The sequence below is a fragment of the Somniosus microcephalus genome, chromosome 1 (genome assembly GCF_052327205.1).
Source record: "Somniosus microcephalus isolate GS21.2 chromosome 1, FLI_Smic_1.0, whole genome shotgun sequence".
NCBI classification, from domain to species: domain Eukaryota; kingdom Metazoa; phylum Chordata; class Chondrichthyes; order Squaliformes; family Somniosidae; genus Somniosus; species Somniosus microcephalus.
Window position 1 is genome coordinate 86,152,280 of NC_140987.1, and position 21,716 is coordinate 86,173,995.

Genomic DNA, 21,716 nt, shown 5'->3' on the forward strand with positions numbered 1-21,716 from the left:
GGTGGACCATTAACTGATTAATGGGAGGAGGAGGCTCCATGAATATCCCCATCCTCAATGATGGTGGAGCACGTGAGTGCAAAAGACAAAGCTGAAGCATTTGCAACCATCTTCAGCCAGAAGTGCCGAGTGGATGATCCATATCGGCCTATTCCTGAGGTCCCCACCATCACAGAAGCCAATCTTCAGCCAATTCGATTCACTCCACGTGATATCAAGAAACGGCTGAGCGCACTGGATACAGTAAAGGCTATGGGCTCCGACAACATCTCGGCTGTCGTGCTGAAGACTTGTGCTCCAGGACTAGCCGCGCCTCTAGCCAAGCTGTTCCAGTACAGCTACAACACTGGCACCTATCCGACAATGTGGAAAACTGCCCAGGTATGTCCTGTCCACAAAAAGCAGGACAAATCCAATCCGGCCAATTACTGCCCTGTCAGTCTACTGTCAATCATCAGCAAAGCGATGGAAGGAGTCATCGACAGTGCTACCAAGCGGCACTTACTCACCAATAACCTGCTCACTGATGCCCAGTTTGGGTTCTGACAAGACCGCTCCGCTCCCAACCTCATTACAACCTTGGTCTAAACGTGGACAAAGGAGCTGAATTCCAGAGGTGAGGTGAGATTGACTGCCCTTTACATCAAAGCAGCATTTGACCGCGTGTGGCATGAAGGAGCCCTAGTAAAACTGGTCAATGGGAATCGGGGGGGGGGGTGACCTCTCCACTGGCTGGGGTCATACCTAGCACAACGGAAGATGGTTGTGGTGGTTGACGGTCAATCATCACAGCCCCAGGACATCGCTACAGGAGTTCCTCAGAGCAGTGTCCTAGGCTCAACCATCTTCAGCTGCTTCATCAATGACCTTCCCTCCAACATAAAGTCAGAAATGGGGATGTTCGCTGATGATTGCAGTGTGTTCAGTGCCATTCACAACTCCTCGGATAAGGAAGCAGTCCATGCCCACATGCAACAAGACCTGGATGACATTCGGGCTTGGGCTGATAAGTGGCAGGTAACATTCGTGCCACAGAAGTGCCAGGCAATGACTATCTGCAACAAGCGAGAGTCTTAACCACCGCCCCATGACATTCAATGGTATTACCATCGCTGAATCTCTCACCATCAACATCCTGGGGTTCACAATTGACAAGAAACTTAACTGGACCAGTCACATAAATACGGTGGCAACAAGAGCAGGTCAGAGGCTAGGTATTCTGCAGCGAGTGTTATTACGTCCGTGAATGATTGAGACACGGACAGCAGGAGTTAAACAAAACAGGTCTTTACTGATGGAAGTCAATAGTGAAACTGAAAACAACAGGCTCACTAGCACCTTTTATACAGGGGTGGTCACTGCCGGTACTGCAGCCTGAGACCAGTTATTCTCTTAAAGGTACATACACAACAATTCCTCCCCTTTTAGATAAACAGTACATAACACTCATTTAACAACTAAATGATAACTAATTACAATCACAATTACGGTTGCTAGATACATTGGTTAAGTTTAAGCAATTATAAGTTCAGTCTTTGAGGAGGCTTCCTGATTCTGTCTGGATAATGCCTCTTTGGGGTATCAGGTTCTTCTGGCAATGTTGAGTCGGGATCAATGTCGTTGTTTGGTTCATCTACTTCCAATATTACCGGTTCTGCGGTAGCTGCAATTGGAACGTCGATTTCATTACCAGGTGTATCAGATCGTGGTGTGGAGTTGACGTTATCCAGTGACTCTAGAATCTGGTCAGCATGGCATCTTACAATACTCTCCCCAACGTCCACGGTATACATGAGAGGTCCTTGCCGTGTACAAATCGTTCCTGGCTGCCATTTCTCAGTGCGGTAGTCCCGGGCCAAAACTGGTTGACCTATCTTAAAACTCCTGGTCGGCCTTTCATTCATATCCTGAAACTGCCTGTTCTCCACATCTCTTAGGACGTTTGGCTTAACCAAATCCAAGCAACATCGTAGTCTTCGATTGAAGAACATCATGGCTGGAGTTTGGTTGGTAACCGCATGTGTCGCATTCCGGTAGGCAAACAAGAAGTTGTCCACCTTGTGTTGTAGGGGTATATCTTCATTACACATTGCCTTGATAGCCTTCTTGAATGTTTGGACAAACCTCTCGGCCAATCCATTAGTGGCTGGATGATATGGGGCAGATGTGTAGTGCTTAACACCATTGTTCTTTAAGAACCTCCGGAACTCTTCAGACACAAACTGTGGTCCATTGTCAGAGCAAATCTGTTCAGGCAGCCCATTCCTGGCGAATATGGTTCGTAAAACTGTGATAGTTTTTTCCGTGGTGGTTGAGGACATTTTTATTACCTCTGGCCACTTTGAATGTGCATCCACCGCAATGAAAAACATCGAGTCCATGAAGGGACCAGCAAAATCAATGTGCACCCTTTGCCATGGAGATGAGGGCCACTCCCATGGATGCAGAGGAGCTTGTGGTGGGGCGTTTTGGACCTTCTGGCATCCTGCACAGCTCTTGGTCATCTCTTCGATTTCTCTATCGATTCCCGGCCACCACACAAATGCTCTGGCTAAGTTCTTCATTTTTACCCCACCCAGATGACCCTCATGAAGCTCATTGAGCACTCTATCCGTCAACTTAGGTGGAATTACTACTCTGGATCCACACATCAAGGTTCCTCTGCACACTGACAGCTGTTCTCTTCTCGGCGAGAATGCTGGCAGCAGTGGTTCGCCATGTGCTGGCCATCCCTTCACCGTTAAATCATAGACCCGTGATAGTGTCGGGTCATTCCGTGTTTCCTTTTCTATGTTTGCATTCGTCACAGGGAGACATTCGATTATGGTCGAGTGGAATAACTCCATTGGATCCACTGCAAGGTCGTCTTCTTCCACCGTCGGCAACGGTAGGCGTGAGAATCCATCAGCATTTCCATGCTGTTTAGTTCCTTTGTACTCGATGTCATATTGGTGTGCCCCTAGGAAAAGGGACCACCTCTGCAGCCGTTGTGCTGTCATTATCGGTATGCCCTTCTGAGGGTTGAAAATGGAGACAAGAGGTTGATGATCGGTTAGTAGAGTAAATTTTTGACCGTGCAGGTAGTGATTGAACTTCTTCACCCCCCACACTAGGCTGAGGGCCTCTCTGTCAATCTGGGCGTAGTTACGCTCAGCAGAAGTTAACGAGCGTGACGCAAAAGCTATCGGCCTCCCTAAACCATCAAGGAATTTATGTGACAGTACCGCCCCAATGCCGTAGGGAGACGCCAGTCTGATCGGCAGTGCTGGGTTGTAGTGAGCCAATATTTCCCTTGAAGTGATTAAGTCCTTACTCTTCTGAAAGGCCCGCTTACAATCATCGCTCCATTTCCATGCTACCCCCGTTCGTAGCAGGGCGTTCAGTGGGTGCAGAATTGTCGACAAATTCGGCAAAAACTTATGGTAGTAATTCATCAATCCGAGGAATTACCTCAGTTGAGACACATTTTCAGGTGCTGGGGCCTTAACAACCGCTTCAATTTTGTCACGGGACTTATGTAACCCCTCTTCATCAATCATGTGGCCACAATACGATATCTGTTTCTTTAAAAATTCGCACTTGGGGCGGTTGGCTCGCAGCCCATGTTCCCGTAGTCTAGTGAGCACCTGTTCTAGGTTGTTAAGGTGTTCACTGTCATCTTCACCTGTCACAAGGATGTCGTCCAAGTAACTGAGTCCCCGGAATCCCTTGCAGGACTTGTTCCATCGCTCTTTGCCATATTGCCGGAGCCGATACTACTCCGAATACCAATCGATGATACTGATAAAGACCTTTGTGAGTGTTTATCGTGAGATACTTCCTAGAGGACTCTTCAACCTCCATCTGCAAATATGCTTGTGCTAGGTCAATTTTTGTAAAACGCTTCCCTCCAGACAGTGAGGCGAAGATGTCTTCTATCCTTGGAAGAGGATATTGTACTGTGTGAAGGACTGGGTTCACCGTCACCTTGAAATCCCCACAGATGCGAATCTTCCTTGGCTCCCCGGACTTATTGCTTAACGTTTTCTTCATGACAGGAACGATGGGTGTCGCCCACTCGCTCCAGTCGACCTTAGACAACACGCCTGCCTTCTCCAGATTCTCCAGCTCTGCCTCGACGGCTGGGCGAATTGCATATGGTACCGGTCTTGCTTTGAAAAACTTGGGAACCGCATTCTCTTCTATTTTTATCGAGGCGGTTACGCCTTTAAGCGTGCCCAGTTCTTGTTGAAATACCTCTTTGGCGTTAGCTAAGATTGTTGACAATCGTCCAGGAGTGACGTCTTCATCTTTTTTACCGTCCACCGTCATTGCATGAATGGAGTGCCAATCTAAGTTTATCTTCCTGATCCATTCCCGTCCCAATAACGATGGTCCACCATTTGGCCGTATGTAGAGATACAATTTCCGTATTTTCTTGCCGTTGTATTCGACAGGCACCCTTATTTTTCCTCTGGGGTATACTTTTTGCCCCGTATACATCGTCAAGACGATGGATGTGTCTCTCAAGGGTATGTGTGAGAATAGCCGCTCGTAGTCTCGTCGATTCATGACGGTTAGCGCTGATCCTGTATCCAATTCCATTTTAACTTGGGACCCTGCTTTCATGAGGGTGACCCAAATGGTTCGGTGATCCTCTTTTGCGATTACATTGTGAAGTTTGAGACAGCTTAGTCTCCTGTTCCTGGATTCACTATCGCTCATCTGGTCTTCGGAACTACTGTCCGTCATCTTTTGTACTTTCTTGTACGGTTCCTTAGTAGCCTTTTTGTTGTCGCTGGTCTTCTTCCCAGACCTGCAAACTCGTGCAATGTGTCCCATCTTCCCGCATTGCCTGCATATTTTGTCTTTGAACCAGCAGTCCTTCTGGTCATGGTTAGTTCTGCCGCAGCGATAACAGTTTGCAAATCCCCGTGTCATTTCGTGGGTGCCGTATTCCTGTGGTTTTTGTTGAATTTCTGCAGCTCCCCTGGCTGCTGCTTCATACGATACTGCCACGCTGAAAGCCTTATCTTGTGTCCGCTCTTTCTCTGAGAGTAACTTCTTCTGTGTTCCTTCACTCAGGAGTCCACAGACAAATTTGTCCCGTAGGGTATCTGCCAGTCCTGCTCCGAACTGGCAGTGCTTTGATAGCTTGCATAGTTCCATAAGGTACTCAGCATTGCTCTCATCTTTATGCTGAGTTCTCCTGTGGAATTTAAATCTTTCTGCTATCAACAGCGGTGCAGGGTTTAGGTGTTCCTGTAGGACAGTAACAATTTCGTTAAAACTCTTCGCCTTCGGTTTGGCTGGAGTAATCAGGTCCCGCAATAGGCCGTACGTTCTAGCGTCCATTAAGTTTAGCAATATCGATGCCTTTTTCTCCTCCGCTATTTCGTTTGCCTCGAAATATACCTCGACTCTTTCCACATACGTGGTCCAGTCCTCTATTGTATTATCAAAAGCGGTGATACTGCCAGTCTTCGGCATCTTGCAAATCTAAAATGGCGCCTCCCGTGCTTTGCCTTCTTCCCCGCTGTTGTTAGCACTGCTTTCCGCGGTTCCCGTTGCAACCTGCAGCTCCTCGCGGTTTCTTGCGCGTTTAATATTTCTTTTTTTTATTATTTTCCCGTCGTGGAACAACCCTGTGGGACTCTTGCCTCCCTCTTCGCGGGTCTATACGCAGCCCGGCTTCGTAGCACCGGCCGCGCCCTGTGTGCTCCACCCTCTCTCTCTCTTCCCGACAACGCTGCTCGGCCCCGTTGCAAACCACCTGCTCGAGTTCGCGACCGCCGCAGCCCAGGAAGGATCAGTGCACTACCTGCCACCAGCCCGATTAGCTGAAGCACCGTCGATAGGAACCAGGCCCCGCTTCCGACAGCTTCTCCAGCAATCTTCAACTCCGCAAACACAGGGGCGGATGCCCACGGTTGACGCCCGTTTCTACTGCCTCTTAGTTTCTTTTCTTTCTGGCCTCGACCTCTGCTCACTTCGCTGTAGGAATGGATCCCAGGAGGTGGTGCAGACTGTAGGTAGGTTCGTATCTGCTCGTCGCCAGTATTATGTCCGTGAATGATTGAGACATGGACAGCAGGAGTTAAACAAAACAGGTCTTTACTGATGGAAGTCAATAGTGAAACTGAAAACAACAGAGGCTCACTAGCGCCTTTTATACAGGGGTGGTCACTGCCGGTACTGCAGTCTGAGACCAGTTATTCTCTTAAAGGTACATACACAACAAGTGTCTCACCTCCTGACTCTCCAAAGCCTTCCCATCATCTACAAGGCACAGGTAGAGTGTGATGGAATACTCTCCACTTGCCTGGATGAGTGCAGCTCCAACAACACTCAAGAAGCTCGACACCATTCAGGACAAAGCAGCCTGCTTGATTGGCACTCCATCCACCACCTTAAACACTCACTCCCTCCACCACCGGCGTACCGTGGCTGCAGTGTGTACCATCTACAAGATGCACTGCAGCAACTCGCCAAGGCTTCTTCGGCAGCACCTCCCAAACCCGCGACCTCTACCACTTAAAGGGACAAGGGCAGCAGGCGCATAGGAACACCACCTGCAAGTTTCCCTCCAAGTCACACACCATCCTGAATTGGAAGTATATCGCTGTTCCTTCATCGTCGCTGGGTCAAAATCCTGGAACTCCCTCCCTAACAGCACTGTGGGAGTACCTTCACCACACGGACTGCAGCGGTTCAAGAAGGCGGCTCAGCACCATCTTCTCGAGGACAATTGGGGATTGGCAATAAATGCTGGCCTTGCCAGTGACGCCTACATCCCATAAACAAATTTTTAAAAAAAATGTAATTTCTGTGTGATTCATTTGGGCTACATGGCCTTTTCTCATTCTATGTTCTTGTGAAACATCTGAGAAAACTAGAAAAACAAGACAAACCAAATTGTCTAGTAATTTAAATACAGTCCTTATGAGTTATGTGATGCTTCTTGGTTGAGTATTGTAAGAATGCAACTAATCAGATATCTTCCCGGCTGTGATTTAAAAAAAAAAAAAATCAGGGAAGTGTTCTTCAGAAAGGACGCAACAAAAGCTTCTGCTAATTAGCAATTTCCATCTTTTCCTTTTTCACAACTGATGAGAATTTGGTGATTTTTTTTTAATATATGCCCAGATAATCTTATATATATAAAGCGGCTCCTCTGTCTGTCCCGATGTCTGTCCGTTCTCTATACGTTTGAACGTTACAGAGCGTACCGACGCGCGCGTCGCCTCAAAAGAAAACTTGCGATTCCGGACCGGTCATAGGTGTATTTACGTTTCGGCCGGACAAAAATCCCGCCCGCGGTATCCCAAAAACGTTCAGCGTTCCGCTCATTAGCATCTCATTAGCGACCGTGTGACGTCGAGGTCCAACAATCGGACGGCGGGTTCCTTCCTACAGTTGAGTGTCGAGTGACTCGACGATTGACCAATCCTACGCTTCGGTGACCTGACCGGTCGACCAATCGGTGCGTGTGTGGGCGGGCCTTATCCTTCTGAACCGAGGTGAGTGGCCGCCATCTTGATTTTTCACTTTTTTCCCCCCACACTTTCTGTGTGTTAGGGAACTAAGGTAAATATTTTAATGATGTGTTAGGGAATTAAATAACAATTTAATAGGGGGGGGGGGGAGAGCCTCGGGAAATCGCGGGGGGGGGGAGAGCCTTGGGAAATCGCGGGGGGGGGGGAGAGCCTCGGGAAATCGCAGGGGGGGGGGGAGAGCCTCGGGAAATCGCAGGGGGGGGGAGAGCCTCGGGAAATCGCAGGGGGGGGGGAGAGCCTCGGGAAATCGCGGGGGGGGGGAGAGCCTCGGGAAATCGCGGGGGGGGGGGGGGAGAGCCTCTGGAAATCGCGGGGGGGGAGAGCCTCGGGAAATCGCGGGGGGGGGGAGAGCCTCGGGAAATCGCGGGGAGGGGGGGAAGAGCCTCGGGAAATCGCGGGGGGGGGGGGAGAGTCTCGGGAAATCGCAGGGGGGGGGGGGAGAGCCTCGGGAAATCGCGGGGGGGGGAGAGCCTCGGGAAATCGCGCGGGGGGGGGGGGGGGGAGAGCCTCGGGAAATCGCGGGGGGGGGGGGGAGAGCCTCGGGAAATCGCAGGGGGGGGGGAGAGCCTCGGGAAATCGCAGGGGGGGGGGGGGGAGAGCCTCGGGAAATCGCAGGGGGGGGGAGAGACTCGGGAAATCGCAGGGGGGGGGGGAGAGCCTCGGGAAATCGCGGGGGGGGGGAGAGCCTCTGGAAATCGCGGGGGGGGGAGAGCCTCGGGAAATCGCGGGGGGGGGGGGGAGAGCCTCGGGAAATCGCGGGGGGGGGAGAGCCTCGGGAAATCGCGGGGGGGGGGGAGAGAGCCTCGGGAAATCGCGGGGGGGGGAGAGCCTCGGGAAATCGCGCGGGGGGGGAGAGCCTCGGGAAATCGCGGGGGGGGGGGGGGGAAATCGCGGGGGGTGGGGGGGGAGAGCCTCGGGAAATCGCGGGGGGGGGGGAGCCTCGGGAAATCGCGGGGGGTGGGGAGCCTCGGGAAATCGCGGGGGGGGAGCCTCGGGAAATCGTGGGGGGGGGGGGGAGCCTCGGGAAATCGCGGGGCGCTCGCGCCGCCCGCACTGACCGCGCATGCGCCGCCCGCACTGACCGCGCATGCGCCGCCCGCACTGACCGCGCATGCGCCGCCCACAGCGGCTGTCCATCAGCCGCGCGATACGCAGGGGACCTCGGCTCCAGACCTCAGGCGCTAGGCAGGGGGAGGGGCCGGAGAGAGGGACAGAGGGGAGTGGGGGAGGGGAGAGGAGGGGAGGGAGGGAGGGGGAGGGAGGGATAGGACAGGGAGAGGGAGAGGACATGACAGGGAGAGGGGGGACACACGGGCAGGGAGACCAAGCGCCCCAAAATTGCCCACTGACCGCGCATGCGCTGCCCGCCCGCCCACAACGGCCGTCCATCAGCCGCGCCATACGCGGGGGACCTCAGCTCCGGACCTCAGGCGCTAGGCAGGGGGAGGGGCCGGAGAGAGGGACAGAGGAGTGGGGGAGCGGGGGTGGGGGTGGGCGAGGGGAGGGAGACGGGAGGGGAGGGAGAGGAGGGGAGGGGAGGGAGAGGAGGGGAGGGGAGGGAGGGATAGGACAGGGAGAGGACATGACAGGGAGAGGGGGGACACACGGGCAGGGAGACCAAGCGCCCCAAAATTGCCCTCGCGCCCCAAAATTGCCCTCGCAACGCGGGGCTCCCCAGCTAGTAACCTATAAATTGTACTGTTTTCAGGGGCGGGAATCTGGCGTAATGAGAGCTAAAGGGGCAGGAATTTGGGGCTGAACCCATTTCTGCTGAGCTTCTCTCCTTTCTGACTCTGAAGACAAATTTTAATGGGCCATTGTAACATCACTTTTTGGGGTGGGGTTGTTGGGAATCCAGGCTCCCTGGAAATGCCGCCTGTGCCGCCAGTGATGATTGTTGTACAGGGCTGTTTGTAGGCTCCACAATGCTGTACTCAAATGGCAGTCAGTCCAAGACAGATTGATTGCTGTCTACCGTTGGTTAAACCAGAAAGGAAGCAGTATTTCAGGGGGAACTGCAAATTTTTAATTTCATCCAGTGCACCTGTCCTTCCACCCGCCCACGCCGTATTGGAGTGAGAGGCTGGTGCTCCAAAATCTCTCAGATCCAAGGGGAGTGCGTGCCAGTACCACCAGTACTGGCATCCACCCCTTTTATTTAAGTAACCCCATCCCCAGGAGTCAAGATGAGTAACGAGCTGAAGTTCCATTCTGCCACATTTGTGGTATTGCAGCCCTGCGAGCGTAATTTCTCGGTTAACGTTCCAGCGACCCCAACATTCTTTGCATTTGCACCGCGATCAAATTCAGAACCAGCGTGACATTTTTCATCAGGATCTTGTCAGAATGGAAAAGGCATAAATCGGCTAATCAAATTCAGAACCAGCGTGACATTTTTCATCAGGATCTTGTCAGAATGGAAAAGGCATAAATCGGCTAATGAGCAGAAGCTTTTGCTGCATCCCTTTATAAGACACTTCCCTGATTTTAAAAAAAAAAAACAATAATTTAAATATATAGTCCACGTGGCAAAACTGTCTGCTCGTTTCCATATCATTTTTAGAGAATATATAATGTATTTATCGCCCCAGTAAGATTTTCTATAATTAATTTTCCTTTATTACATAGACATGGCAGGGGACACTCCATTATGCCGACGAATGTCAACTACCGAGCAAACATCTGGGCATTAAAGATGGAGGGCTGCACCCATATTATTGCCACTACTGCCTGTGGCTCACTGCGGGAAGAAATCCAGCCTGGGGATATTGTCATACTCGATCAATTTATTGACAGGTAATTTTAATTCGACGCCTTTTGTAAAGCAGATGCCAAAGTTTGAGTGTGGGCGTAACAGTTGAGCATTCCAAATTGGGGTGTAAAGCGCTGTGTATTGTGGTCGTTAGACAGGAGACTATGTGACAATCGGAGCTGTGTGCAAATATTCTATCTCCTGGTTTCCTGAACCCCTTCCCCTTCCAAACCATTATGACTTGCCCCTGCACAGTTGAAATCTTTCATTAAAAGGCTGTAGAGAAATAAACAAGAAGAATAGTCTGTTCTTAACCTCTTCATAAATTGAAGGCCCTTTTTTATTCTTTTGATCGTATTTACAAGGGTTCCCACACCCTCGCACGCATTTGTCCATTTTGAGGAGAAAACATGCTGGAGCAATACGAGGTGAAGGGACCGTGTGTCCAGCCAGCATAATTAGAGGCATAGGAATCTGAGTGCATTTACAGTACACAGAACTTTTTATTTGTTTCAGTCTCCACTGAGAATTTGGTTTGTTTTAGTAAATGTTCAGTGGATTTTGTGTGTGGGGGGAGGGGGGGGGCGGAGTGTGGTTGGTGATTACCCCATGGTTAGTCTGTGGTAAGATGTGGACAACATGCAAGGGAACCTTTTACAGGGCAGCTTCATCAGTAGCAGTGTGCTTGGATGAGAACTACCACCAGCTTAAATTGCAAACCACAGCTTTCAAAGTTGGCTTCGGAAGAGGCAGATTTCAGATTCTCTAAACCCAAGGACTCGTTCCTAGTGGGGGATCACTACCCCATTGGCTATCCTGCTTTCTTGTTGTTTAAATGTGTTGCATCAGCAATTTTATTTCCTCCCTTCCCCTTCCCACTGGAATTGTGAAGAGGGAGGTAAACAGAAGAAAATAGGCAAAGAAACAAAATAAGCCGTAGTGGACATAAGTGGGAAAAAAACAAAGCTGAATATAAAAGAATGGGAACCAAATCATAACAAGAGGAAGCGAGAAAAAGAAATACAATGGAATTCCTGTAGCTAGCCAAATATGCTCATCAATCGAAATGTTTCTATAAAATAAACCTTAACCACTTGCTCTTTTCAGCAAGGTAACATTTTTGTGATGCAGTGATGTGTTCCAGTGTGATTTGCACCATACCATGCATTTCCGGCACAGACATAATGAGCTGAATGGTCGTCTTCTGTGCTGTAAATTTCTATAATTCTATGATTTGGGGTAAACTTTCTCACTTTTTCTGTGTTTTTAAAAACTCTTTTAATGTCCCATTTATAGTACAGCTTGGGCAGTTTCATCAGCAGATGGCGAAAACTTTGGACAAAAGCCTCTGGCCTGAAGCCCTCCTATTCCTGTTCTTACAATATTCCAAAGTGTTCAATAGTAGTATCAGCTCTGCTGCCTATCTTAATTATATAAAACTGGCTTTTTTTTCTTTTAAAGACTGTTGTACTAGAATACTATATGCTTGGCTGGTTTTTTTTGTTAACTGCTGTACATGCATGTAACAAGTTGGTGTATCTGCAGTGGGGAGGGCTTTTTTTTTTATTGGCCCAAGAAGGCAAGTGTTCCAAAAATAAACCCTTGGCTATGGTATAAGAGGAGCAGGAAGGCAATCGAGCCGCTGGTAGCTGCACATTCTGGTTGTTGCGGTCTTCTGTTTATATCACTAGGTTATCAGGTGTAAGAATCATTAAAATCCTGTCCTACCTTCATCAGTTTCCAGGAAACCCATGCACTGAAGACAATGCACCTAGATTTTTTTTTGTGGCAGATCAAGTTTAGAGTGGCGAGCTCTGAACGTAGGAGGTCCAGAACCGTTTCACAGATTCAAAATATGTACGGAAAGAAAGCATTAGCTTGTGATTGTGTTCAGAATGCTGGCTCATTCAGGATGTGGTTTGATCAGTTTTATTTTTGTATAACCACTTCAAACCGAATGTGATCTGGTTATGTGAATTTGTTTATGGAAACTGCACCAACTGCATCTGTAGAGTGGGGAACTCCAGCATTTCTAGCTTGAAAAGAAAAAGACTTGTTATTTGGACGGAACCTCACCAGTGCCAATTTTTTCTGGGTCGTGGTTTATTCTGATTGCCATTGGATAGTTAGTAAACCTGCTCTTCAGATTTCTACTGCTTATTGCATTTGAATTCAGATTTTCAGGAGTTGTGCTTTTTAAAAAGATAACTGTTTTCAAGTGATGTCCTGGGGGGGGGGTTCTGCTTGAATGCAGGAGTGCACGATAGCACGGGGAGAGGGGTGGGGGGAGCAGGGGCGAGACATTTGGGAAAGTTGTTCCTCTGAAAGGGTGCAAAAAGGGAGCGTGCTGCGTGATATTTTCCTCACTAGGCTGTGCTTGAGAGCCTTGTCCTGCTGGAGCGTGTGGGCCTTGCTGAGGGATTGAACGTGATGCAAGAGAGGGCGGAGCTTCCCTGCCCTACGTTTCCCATAGGGCAGCTTTACCCATGTCTATGCAGCTGGCGCCTTTCCATCTGCCTCGGGTGACGTCCGTCAGATCAGCCAGTCTGCAGTTCACCTACTATTTGCTTTGCAGGGCGAATTCATTTATCAGTTTTTCAAAGGAAGGCAACCAACTTTTTCAGGCTGACTGGGTTGCCAAGAGCACAGAGCCTCATCAATGGAACCCATGTGACCTTTATAGGCTCCGTTCTGGAGTGCAGTGGCATTTATGAACAGGAAGGGGTTACATCCAATCAATATCAGGTTTCATATGACCAGTAGGGACTACATCATGCAGGTAGATGCCAGGTACCCTGGCAGCAGCCACGATGCAGTTAGTCATTGGCAGTCAATAGCTCCCCCATTATTTGAAGACTAGGAGAATGCCTTCTGGAGAGCAGAGATGCCCTTTTGAGCCATGGTGCTAGTTTGAAATGCATGAAGTATGACAGAAAATATAATGAGCACCTGCCTCTACCAGGATACAAATAGGGCAGGCCATAGGCATGCTAAAGCAATGGACAGGTCTGCTGATGTCCATTTGTCCAGCCCCACAAAGGTATCCAAAATGATAGATGATAGTAATGTGCTTTATGTTGCACAATAATGTATTCTGAAGAGGGGTCAACATGTAACAGGTAGAAGCCATGATCTCATTGAATGGCGGAGCAGGCTCGAAGGGCCGAATGGCCTACTCCTGTTCCTATCTCTATGTTTACTATGTTTACTCTATGAATGTGTTGAAGAGGATGCTGATTATAACACCAGCGTTGTCAGCTCCACTAGAGATGCAGCAAGGAAGATAAATCCAGCAGCGTCTATTAGACAACCACTTCAATTAATATCCTAGCACAAGGATACAATACCAGTGAACATCCTAGCACAAGGATACAATACCAATGAACAGTCATGACAAACCCCATTAGCACTATAATATAGAAAGAAAATGCTTGAAATACTCAACAGGTCAGGAGCATCTGTGGAGAGAGAAACACAACATTTCAGGACGGTGACCTTGCATCCGAAGTGGGAAATGTTAGAGGTGTAACAGGTTTTAAGCAAGTACAGAGGCAGTGAAAGGGGCGGGGAGGGGAGGAAAGACCAAAAGGAAAGGTCTGCGATTGGGTGGAAGGCAAGAGTGATTAAATGAAAAAGGGATGATGGTGTAAGGCAAAAGAGTGTGATAATGGGACAAGCAAAGAAATAGAAGATGGGTCTGGGGCAGGTGTAAATGGTTATGATTTCAAATTGTTGAACTCTATTCTGAGTCCGGAAGGTTGTAAAGTGCCTAATCGAAAGGTGAGGTGCTGTTCCTCGAGCTTCCATTGAGGTTCATTGGAATAGTGTTGGAGGCTGAGGATAGAGAGGTCAGAGTGGGAGTGAGGCAGAGAATTAAAACCAGTCCTGAATACGAGATGGTTCCTCTGGGGAGCACAGCCAGGGCCAAGTCCACGGCACTACGGCTGGCTCAGCTGTACATCGGCGGAGGAGGAAGATCAGAAAAGCAATAGTTAGGGGAACAGACAGGCGTTTCTGTGGCTGCAGACGTGATTCCAGGATGGTATGTTCCCTCCCTGGTGCCAGGGTCAAGAATGTCACTGAGCGGCTGCAGAACATTCTGAGGGGAGAGGGTGGTCATTGTCCATATCAGTATCAACGACGTAGGTAGAAAGAGGGATGAGGTCCTGCAGGCATATTTTAGGGAGCTAGGAAAGAGATTAAAAAGCAGAACCTCAAAGGTAGTAATCTCTGGATTACTCCTAGTGCCACGAGCTAGTGAGTATAGAAATAGGAGGATACAGCTGGAGAGATGGCGCAGGAGGGAGGGCTTTAGATTCCTGGGACATTGGGACCGGTTCTGGGGGAGGTGGGACTTGTACAGGCCGGATGGGTCACAACTCAACAGGTGTATTCTATAGACTGCCAAATAGTGGGAAGGATACAGCGGAGCAAATTTACAGGGAAATTAGAGGTGCAAGAACTATAGAGTAGTGATAATGGGGAACTTCAATTATCCTAATATAGGCTGGGATAGTAATAGTGTAAAGGGCAGAGAGAGGGGGAAGAATATTCTGAAGTGTGTTCAGGCAAAGTTTCTTGATCAGTATGTTTCCGGCCCAACGAGGAAGGAGGCATTGCTGGATCTGGTTCTGGGGAATGAGGTAGTAAGTGTCAGTAGGGGAACATTTAGGGAACAGTGATCATAGTATCATAAGGTTTAGATTCGCTATGGAAAAGGACAGGGAGCAATCTAGAGTAAAAATGCTTAATTGAAGGAAGGCCACTTTCAGTGGGTTGAGAATGGATCTGGCCCAGGTAAATTGGAATCAAAGATTGGCAGTTAAAATTGTAATCGAACAATGGGCTACCTTTAAAGAGGAGATGGTTTGGATACAGTTGAGGTACATTCCCACTAGGGGGAAAGGTAGGGGACCAAAGCCAGAGCTCCCTGGATGATGAAAGAGATAGAGAGTAAGATGAAGCAGAAAAAGGGAGCGTATGACAGATATCAGGTTGAGAATACAAGTAAGAACCAGGCTGAATATAGAAAGTTCAGAGGGGAAATTAAAAAGAAAATACGAGGGGCAAAGAGAGTATGAGAATAGACTGGCAGCTAACATAAGAGGGAATCCAAAAGTCTTCTATAGGCATATAAATAATAAACGGGTAGTAAGAAGAGGGGTGAGGCCGATTAGGGACCAAAAAGGAGACCTACGCATGGAGGCAGAGGGCATGGCTGAGGTACTAAATGAATACTTTGCATCTATCTTCACCAAGGAAGAAGATGCTGCCAAAGTCATAGTGAAAGAGCAGGTAGTTGAGATACTGGATGGGATAAAAATTGATAGAGGAGGTACTGCAAAGGCTGTCTGTACTTGGAGTAGATAACTCACCAGGACCAGATGGGATGCATCCTAGGATACTGAGAGAGGCAAGGGTGGAAATTGCGGAGGTACTGGCTATAATCTTCTAATCCTCCTTAGATACGAGGGTGGTGCCAGAGGACTGGAGAATTGCAACTGTTACACCCTTGTTCAAGAAAGGGTGCAAGGATAAACCCAGCAACTACAGGCCTGTCAGTTTAACCTTGATAGTGGGGAAACTTTTAGAAACGATAATCCAGGACAAAATTAACAGTCACTTGGACAAGTGTGGATTAATTAAGGAAAACCAGCATGGATTCGTCAAAGGCAAATCATGTTTAATTTGATTGAGTTTTTTGATGAGGTAACAGAGGGTTGATGAGGGCAATGCGGTTGATGTGGTGTACATGGACTTCCAAAAGGCGTTTGATAAAGTGCCACATAACAGGCTTGCCAGCAAAGTTGAAGCCCATGGAATAAAAGGGACAGTGGCAACATGGATACAAAATTGGCTAATTGACAGGAAACAGAGAGTAGTGGTGAATGGTTGTTTTTTGGACTGGAGGAAGGTATACAGTGGTGTTCCCCAGGGGTCGGTTTTAGGACCACTGCTTTTCTTGATATATATTAATGACTTGGACTTGGGTGTACAGGGCACAGTTTCAAAATTTGCAGATGACACAAAATTTGGAAGTATACTGAGGAGGATAGTGATAGACTGCAAGAGGACATAGACAGGCTGGTGGAATGGGCATATGTCAGATGAAATTTAATGCAGAAAAGTGCGAAGTGATACATTTTGGTAGGAAGAACGAGGAGAGGCAATATAAACTAAAGGGTACAATTCTAAAGGGGGTGCAGGAACAGAGAGACCTGGGGGTATATGTGCCCAAATCATTGAAGGTGGCAGGGCAGGTTGAAAAAGTGGTTAAAAAAGCATACGGGATCCTGTGTCTTAATGCGAGGAGCATTCGTAATAAGGTGGATGAATTAGCTGCACAAATAGAGGTAAACGAATATGATTTGATTGGGATTACGGAAACATGGCTCCAGGGTGGCCAAGGCTGGCAACTCAACATCCAGGGGTATTCAATATTCAGGAAAGATAGGCAAAAAGGAAAAGGAGGTGGGGTAGCATTGCTGGTTAAAGAGGGGATTAACACAATTGTAAGGAAGGATATTAGCTCTGATGATGTGGAATCTGTATGGGTAGAACTGAGAAATACCAAGGGGCAGAAAACGTTAGTGGGAGTGGTATATAGACCTCCAAACAGTAATGCGGAGGTTGGGGATGGCATTAAAAGGGAAATTAGAGAAGCGTGCAATAAGGGCACAGCAGTCATCATGGGTGACTTTAATCTACATATAGATTGGGCTAACCAAATTAGTAACAATACTGTGGAGGAGGAATTCCTGGAGTGTTTACGGGATGGTTTCCTGGACCAATATGTCGAAGAACCAACCAGAGATCAGGCCACCTTAGACTGGGTATTGTGTAACGAGAAAGGATTAATTAGCATTCTTGTTGTACAAGGCCCCTTGGGTCGGAGCGATCATAATATGATAGAATTCTTCATTAAGATGGAGAATGAAGTAGTTGACTCAGAGACTAGGGTCCTGAATTTAAATAAAGGAAACTACGATGGTCTGAGGCGCGAGTTGGGTAGGATTGATTGGGGAATGTCACTCAAAGGGTTGATGGTGGATAGGCAATGGCAAACATTCAAAGACCACATGGATGAACTACAGAATTTGTTCATCCCAGTTGGTATAAAAAAAGGTGACGCAACCGTGGCTAACGAGGGAAATTAGGGATAGCATAAGATCCAAGGAGAGGACATATAAATTGGCCAGAAAAAGCAGTAAACCTGAGGATTGGGAGCAGTTTAGGATTCAACAAAGGAGGACAAAGGGATTAATTAAGAAGGGGAAAATAGAATATGAGAGTAAGCTTGCAGGGAACATAAAAACTGACTGGAAAAGCTTTTAAAGATACGTGAAGAGAAAAAGATTGGTGAAGTCAAGCGTAGGTCCCTTGCAGTCAGAATCAGGGGAATTTATAATGGGGAACAAAGAAATGGCAGACCAATTAAATACATATTTTGGTTCTGTCTTCACAAAGGAGGACACAAATAACCTCCCAGAGATGTCGGGGAACATAGGGTCTGATGAAAGGGAGGAACTGAAAGAAATCGGTATTTGTAGGGAAATGGTGTTAGGGAAATTGACGGGATTGAAAGCCGATAAATCCCCAGGGCCTGGTAATCTACATCCTAGGGTACTTACGGAAGTGGCCCTACAAATAGTAGATGCATTGCTGATCATCTTCCAACACTCGATGGAATCTGGAACAGTACCCATGGATTGGAGGGTAGCTAATGTTACCCCACTATTCATAAAAGGTGGTAGAGAGATAACGGGGAAATACAGACCGGTAAGCCTGACATCGGTAGTGGGGAAAACGCTAGAGTCCATTATAAAAGATGTAATAGCAGAGCACTTGGAAAACAGTGACAGGATCGGACAAAGTCAACATGGATTTACAAAAGGTAAAGCGTGCTTGACTAATCTACTGGAATTTTTTGAGGATGTAACTGGTAAAATAGATAAGCGAGAACCAGTGGATGTGGTGTATTTGGACTTTCAGAAGGCTTTCGATAAGGTTCCGCATAAGAGATTGGCGTGTAACGTTAAGGCACATGGGATTGGGGGCAGGGTATTGACTTGGATAGAGAACTGGTTGGCAGACAGAAAGCAAAGAGTTGGAATAAACGGGTCTTTTTCCGAGTGGCAGGCAGTGACTAGTGGGGTACCGCAGGGATCGGTCCTTGAACCCCAGCTATTCACAATATATATTAATGATCTAGACAAGGGAACTAGATGTAATATCTCCAAGTTTGCAGACGACACAAAGCTGGGTTGGCGTGTGTGCTGTGAGGAGGATGCCGAGAAGCTACAGGATGATTTGGACAGGTTGGGTGATTGGGCAGAAGCATGGCAGATGCAATATAACGTGGATAAATGTGAGGTTATCCACTTTGGTGGCAAAAACAGGAAGGCAGATTATTATCTGAATGGCAACAGATTGGGAGAAGGGGAAGTGCAACGAGGCCTGGGTGTCCTTGTGCACCAGTCGCTGAAGGTAAGCACGCAGGTGCAACAGGCGGTTAAGAAGGCAAATGGTATGTTGGCCTTTGTAGCGAGAGGGTTTGAGTACAGGGACAAGGATGTCTTGCTGCAGTTGTACAGGGCCTTGGTGAGACCACATCTGAGTATTGTGTGCAGTTTTAGTCGCCTTATCTGAGGAATGGTGTGGAGATGCCGGTGTTGGACTGGGGTGGACAAATGTAAGAAATTGCACAACACCAGGTTACAGTCCAACAGCTTTATTTGAAATCACAAGCTTTCGGAGCGCTGCTCCTTCGTCAGGTGAAGTGGAGAGATGCATAAAAACACAGCTTATATAGTCAGAGAATAATGTCAGATGTTTACAGGTAATCTTTCTAACTGCCATTTATTACATCTCGGCAAGAGATAATCACAGCAATCAAAGGTGTGAATGGTGTCCAAACAGGTCAGTCAGGAAAACATTACATCAAAGAACAATGAGGTGGGGTCACAAGGGGTCAAATGTTGCAGATGCTGGGGTCTGTATGAAAAACAAAAAAACAGATAAAAAAACTTTTTTTTTGCTGGAAATCACAGCAGGTCCGGCCGTATCTGTGTGGAGAGAACAAGCCAACGACGACTCGAGTCTGGATGACCCTACGTCAGGTGGGGTTACATGTAGCGTGACATGAACCCAAGATCCCGGTTGAGGCCGTCCTCATAGGTGCGGAACTTGGCTATCAGTTTCTGCTCGACGATTTTGCGTTGTCGTGTGTCTCGAAGGCCGCCTTGGAGAATGCTTACCCGAAGATCGGAGGCTGAATGTCCTTGACTGCTGAAGTCTTCCCCGACTGGGAGGGAACACTCCTGCCTGGTGATTGTTGCGCGGTGTCCGTTCATCCGTTGTCGCAGTGTCTGCATGGTCTCGCCGATGTACCATGCTCCGGGGCATCCTTTCCTGCAACGTATGAGGTAGACAACGTTGGCCGAGTCACATGAGTATGTACCTGGTGGGTGGTGTCCTCATGTGTGATGATGGTATCTGTGTTGATGATCAGGCATGTCTTGCAGAGGTTGCCGTGGCAGGGTTGTGTGGTGTCGTCGTTGCTGTTCTCCTGAAAGCTGGGTAATTTGCTGCGAACGATGGTCTGTTTGAGGTTAGGCGGCTGTTTGAAAGCGAGTAGTGGAAGCGTGGGGATGGCCTTAGCGAGGTGTTCGTCGTCATCGATGACATGTTGAAGGCTGCGAAGAACATGGCGTAGTTTTTCCGCTCCAGGGAAATACTGGACGACGAAGGGTACTCTGTTGGTTGTGTTTGTCTTCTGAGGAGGTCTATGCGATTTTTCGCTGTGGCCCGTCGGAACTGTCGATCGACGAGTCGAGCGTCCTATCCCGTTCTTACGAGGGCGTCTTTCAGCATCTGTAGGTGTCCATCGCGTTCCCCCTCGTCTGAGCAGATCCTGTGTATTCGCAGGGCTTGTCCATAGGGGATGGCTTCTTTAACGTGATTAGGGTGGAAGCTGGAGAAGTGGAGCAACCTCTGCAAGGCGGCCTTCGAGACACATGACAATGCGAAATCGTCGAGCAGAAACTGATAGCCAAGTTCCGCACCCATGAGGATGGCCTCAACCGGGATCTTGGGTTCATGTCACGCTACATGTAACCCCACCTGACGTAGGGTCATCCAGACTCGAGTCGTCGTTGGCTTGTTCTCTCCACACAGATGCGGCCGGACCTGCTGTGATTTCCAGCAAAAAAAAATGTTTTTTGTCTTTTTTTGTTTTTCATACAGACCCCAGTATCTGCAACATTTGACCCCTTGTGACCCCACCTCATTGTTCTTTGATGTAATGTTTTCCTGACTGACCTGTTTGGACACCATTTACACCTTTGATTGCTGTGATTATCTCTCTACCGAGATGTGATAAATGGCAGTTAGAAAGATTACCTGTAAACATCTGACATTATTCTCTGACTCTATAAGCTGTGTTTTTATGCATCTCTCCACTTCACCTGACGAAGGAGCAGCACTCCGAAAGCTTGTGATTTCAAATAAAGCTGTTGGACTATAACCTGGTGTTGTGTGATTTCTTACATTTATCTGAGGAAGGATGTTCTTGCCATGGAGGGAGTGCAGCGAAGATTCACCAGGCTGATACCTGGGATGGCAGGAATGACGCATGAGGAGAGATTGGGTTGATTGGGCTTATACTCGCTGGAGTTTAGAAGAATGAGAGGGGATCTCATTGAAACTTAAAATTCTGACGGGACTGGACAGACTAGATGCAGGAAGGATGTTCCCGATGGCCGGGGAGTCCAGAACCAGGGGTCACAGTCTAAGGATAAGGGGTAAGCCATTTAGGACAGCAATGAGGAGGAATTTCTTCACCCAGAGATGGTGAACCTGTGGAATTCTCTACCACAGAAGGCAGTAGAGGCCAATTCATTAAATATATTCAAGAAGGAGTTGGATATATTTCTTAAGGCTAAAGGGATCAAGGGATATGGGGAGAAAGCAGGGACAGGGTACTGAATTTGGATGATCAGCCATGATCGCACTGAATGGCGGAGCAGGCTCGAGGGGCCGAATGGCCTACTCCTGCTCCTATCTTCTATGTTTCTATGGGCTTCATAACTAGACGGATAGAGTACAAAAGCAAGAAAGTTATGATGAACCTTTTATAAAACACTGGTTCGAACTGAACTGGAATATTGTGGCCAATTCTGGGCACTGCACTTTAGGAAGGATGTGAAGGCCTTGGAGAGGGTGCAGAAAAGATTTACACTGGTTCCAGGGATGAGGGACTTCAGTTATGTGGATAGACTGGAAAAGCTGGGGTTATTCTCCTTGGAGCAGAGAAGATTGAAAGGAGATTTGATAGAGGTGTTCAAAATCATGAGGGGTCTAGACAGAGTAGATCGAGAGAAACTGTTCCCATTGGCAGAAGGGTCGAGAACCAGAAGACAGAGATTTAA

At 48.1% G+C, this 21,716-nt stretch overlaps 1 protein-coding gene across 5 annotated transcripts in view; it reads left to right on the forward strand.

Moving 5' to 3' along the window:
• mtap (methylthioadenosine phosphorylase) overlaps positions 1-21,716 on the forward strand; it is a 293,107-nt gene that overhangs the window by 101,287 nt on the left and 170,104 nt on the right. For all 5 annotated transcript variants that reach the window (XM_085984024.1, XM_085984020.1, XM_085984008.1 and 2 more), the window contains exon 4: positions 10,164-10,331. In XM_085984024.1, coding sequence (XP_085840150.1) covers positions 10,164-10,331 — 168 coding nt within the window. The remainder of the gene's footprint in view (positions 1-10,163; positions 10,332-21,716) is intronic.